Genomic DNA, 2,803 nt, shown 5'->3' on the forward strand with positions numbered 1-2,803 from the left:
GTTATTCCAGATTGGTTAACCAGAGAAAAGAGGTTTTTGCAACGAATTCTTTCTTTTTTATTTTTATCTTGCCAGGTGGGACAAGAAAATGCCCTTCCCTTCTGATCGAATCCGAACAATAAATGAAATTTGTTATCACGCAGTGCAACAGGCAAGAAATGAAATCGAATAATTGTATGCCGATCGCGCCCTCTCTTTCAATTGAGCTGATCCCCTCGCTTCTTTACCCGGTGACTTAAATTTCTATTCATTACTGGGCTATTCCCACGTACTCACTGACGAACTGTACTAATTGGTGGGTTGATCCAGGTAGCTCAGATCTGGGAATGTACTACAGGGAGCATCCTGACTAGTCTCATTGACATTTAAATGAGCATCCTGTTCCCTTCTGCTTCAGCATAGTAGACCTATTCTCCGAGAAGGAAGACCCTGTCCAGAAAAGTGGATTTCCCTGCTGTAGTATGAGTTGAGAGGATCAGACTTACGGGGGAACCTTCTCTAGTCTAGGAGCATTTCCACTATGTCTGTGTTCTTTCAATGCCCCTTCCCAAAGCAAAGCAGGAAGAAACCTATGGCGCATTCTTCTCTTTCAAAAAAGCTTTGGTATTGCGCCTTTCTGTGCTCCCTTTCGCCCTTCGTTATATCCTTAGCTTTCCTGTATCTCTTTCTTTCTTGTCTCTCTTTCTCTATCTTCCCATTCCTTGTAAGAAGTCCTAGGAGCCAAGACAGTAAGTAAGCCAGTCTTTGGTCTTTTAGTAAGTCTTTCCCTTCCTTGTACTAAGTAAGTAGGGGATCCTTTCTTTCTTTTTAATATTCTTTCTCTCCAGGCAAGCAAGGAAGTAAGCAAGTAAGGAAGGGGGTCTGTGATTAATAGGTAAGCCTGTGCTGCTAGTGTTAAGCTAGTGGTAAGGCAGCAGTAGGCCAATAATCCTTCTTTATAAGAGTCCTAAATCCTAGGGTCCTCGTAGTCCATTAGGAAGAAGGCAAAAGAGCTTACCTCTGAAGACTGAAGGAACAAGCGATTACTCTAAACCAAAGCGAACGCGAAGGGGTATCGGTAGTCCCTTTACTTTATTCCTTGGCAGGAATAGCGGAAATGGTAACTCCAAACCCTTGAGTGGCTGGTTGAATGGATTTGGGCGTATCTTAAATAAGGTAATTGATTGATTGAGTTGTTTCTGGATAAAGTCATGCGTATAATAGTTCATCTTGATTAGTGTGAGATGGTTTGACCTGTGAGTGGTTCCTTCCTATAAAGAAAGTAGCCTTTCTGCTTTATGGAAGAGTTAATAGAAAAAGTGGTGTATAAAGGGAAGTGTATGTTGTCTGTCTTAGGCTGTCAGATATTTTAAGTGTTCAGCGTGTTTGTGAAATTCCGGTGCCGCTGTTCTTCGCTGCTCGGCCCTTCAACCAACAAATTTCTGACGTGATGAAGCAGTTGAGTAAAAAAGGCGGGTGATTCCCTATTAAAATATAAAAGAGTCGCTTGAAACAGAGTCTATAGCATAGGCAAACTCCCAATAATAAGAAAGAAATAGAAAGAATATCGAGCAGTGGCAAAAAGGTTTAAAATAAGAGGAGGGAACGCAAAGAGTGACATAGTGTTCGTGACCGAGAAAGAGAGAAACAGGGGAGTTGGCTGATAAAGATGGACAGTAACGATTGCGTAATATCAATTTTTCGGCCTCGTCATCGAAAGCGGCTTCCAATTGCTCGGAAATTCTTAGCTATATGGGGGGCTTGGATGGTGAGCAAAAACAATTGATCAAGAAGTTGGTCAACTTTCGCATGAAAGAAGGTAAAAGAACGAGAGTTCGTGCTATTTTTTATCAAACTTTTCATCGCCCGGCTCGAACTGAACGCGATGTAATCAAACTTATGGTTGACGCCGTAGAGAATATAAAGCCCATATGCGAAGTGGAAAAAGTAAGAATAGCGGGTACTATTTATGATGTCCCTGGGATTGTAGCCAAGGATCGTCAACAAACCTTAGCTATTCGTTGGATCCTTGAAGCAGCTTTCAAACGACGTATAAGCTACAGGATAAGCTTAGAGAAATGTTCATTTGCTGAGATACTGGATGCTTACCGAAAGAGGGGAATTGCACGTAAGAAAAGGGAGAATCTTCATGGACTGTCTTCCACCAATCGAAGTTTCGCGCATTTCAGATGGTGGTAAAGTGAGATCACATAAAGAGCTCTTCCTCATTCAGTCAGATTATTCAGTAAGATATGGTTTTACCCTTTTCCTTTTTGTTTGTTTGAATTTTCATATAGAAAGCCGGCCTTCCTCATACTCCTCCCTTCATTCATTGAGTTGAAGGAATCCATAGGGGCCCGCCCGTTATGCATTGCATGAAAGAACCTTTCTTTGTATGACTTTTCTTTTGCCTCAGGTCGAATGAATACGAAAGAAAGATCAATCAAACAAAAAAATAGGCCATGAATGAATAAGTTGGGCCTTTCACTCCCTTTCGTCTGACTCGGGGAGCTGATCTGATAAATGCACTTCAAAGGGAGGGAAGCCAGGTTTCCCATGTTGGTATAGCCGAGCATAAAAGATTTTAAAGAAAAGTAAAAAAGAAGAGGTAGAGAGAGAGAACAGAACGGAACCGATAGCCCCCCAATTATTTCAGGGCAAAAGAAAGAAAAGTAAGGACTCTCGTTTTCCGCATACGCATATAGGTTGTGAAAAAGAAGTCCACTTTTCATTTTTAATAGAGAAGTGATTCATCTACTTTCTTAATAAGGTAACAGAACGAACTTCAAGTACTTCGTAGGACGCCGCCGTTTGCTAAGATGTG

General features: G+C 41.5%; 1 protein-coding gene across 1 annotated transcript; it reads left to right on the forward strand.

Moving 5' to 3' along the window:
* The first annotated feature begins 1,731 nt into the window (after nucleotides 1-1,731).
* Nucleotides 1,732-2,178, forward strand: rps7 (ribosomal protein S7). Its single transcript has one exon. The coding sequence runs from the start codon at nucleotides 1,732-1,734 to the stop codon at nucleotides 2,176-2,178; it is 447 nt and encodes a 148-aa protein (YP_009388374.1).
* The last annotated feature ends 625 nt before the right edge of the window (nucleotides 2,179-2,803 follow it).

This window comes from Gossypium arboreum, mitochondrion (genome assembly GCF_025698485.1).
Source record: "Gossypium arboreum mitochondrion, complete genome".
In the NCBI taxonomy this organism is placed as follows: domain Eukaryota; kingdom Viridiplantae; phylum Streptophyta; class Magnoliopsida; order Malvales; family Malvaceae; genus Gossypium; species Gossypium arboreum.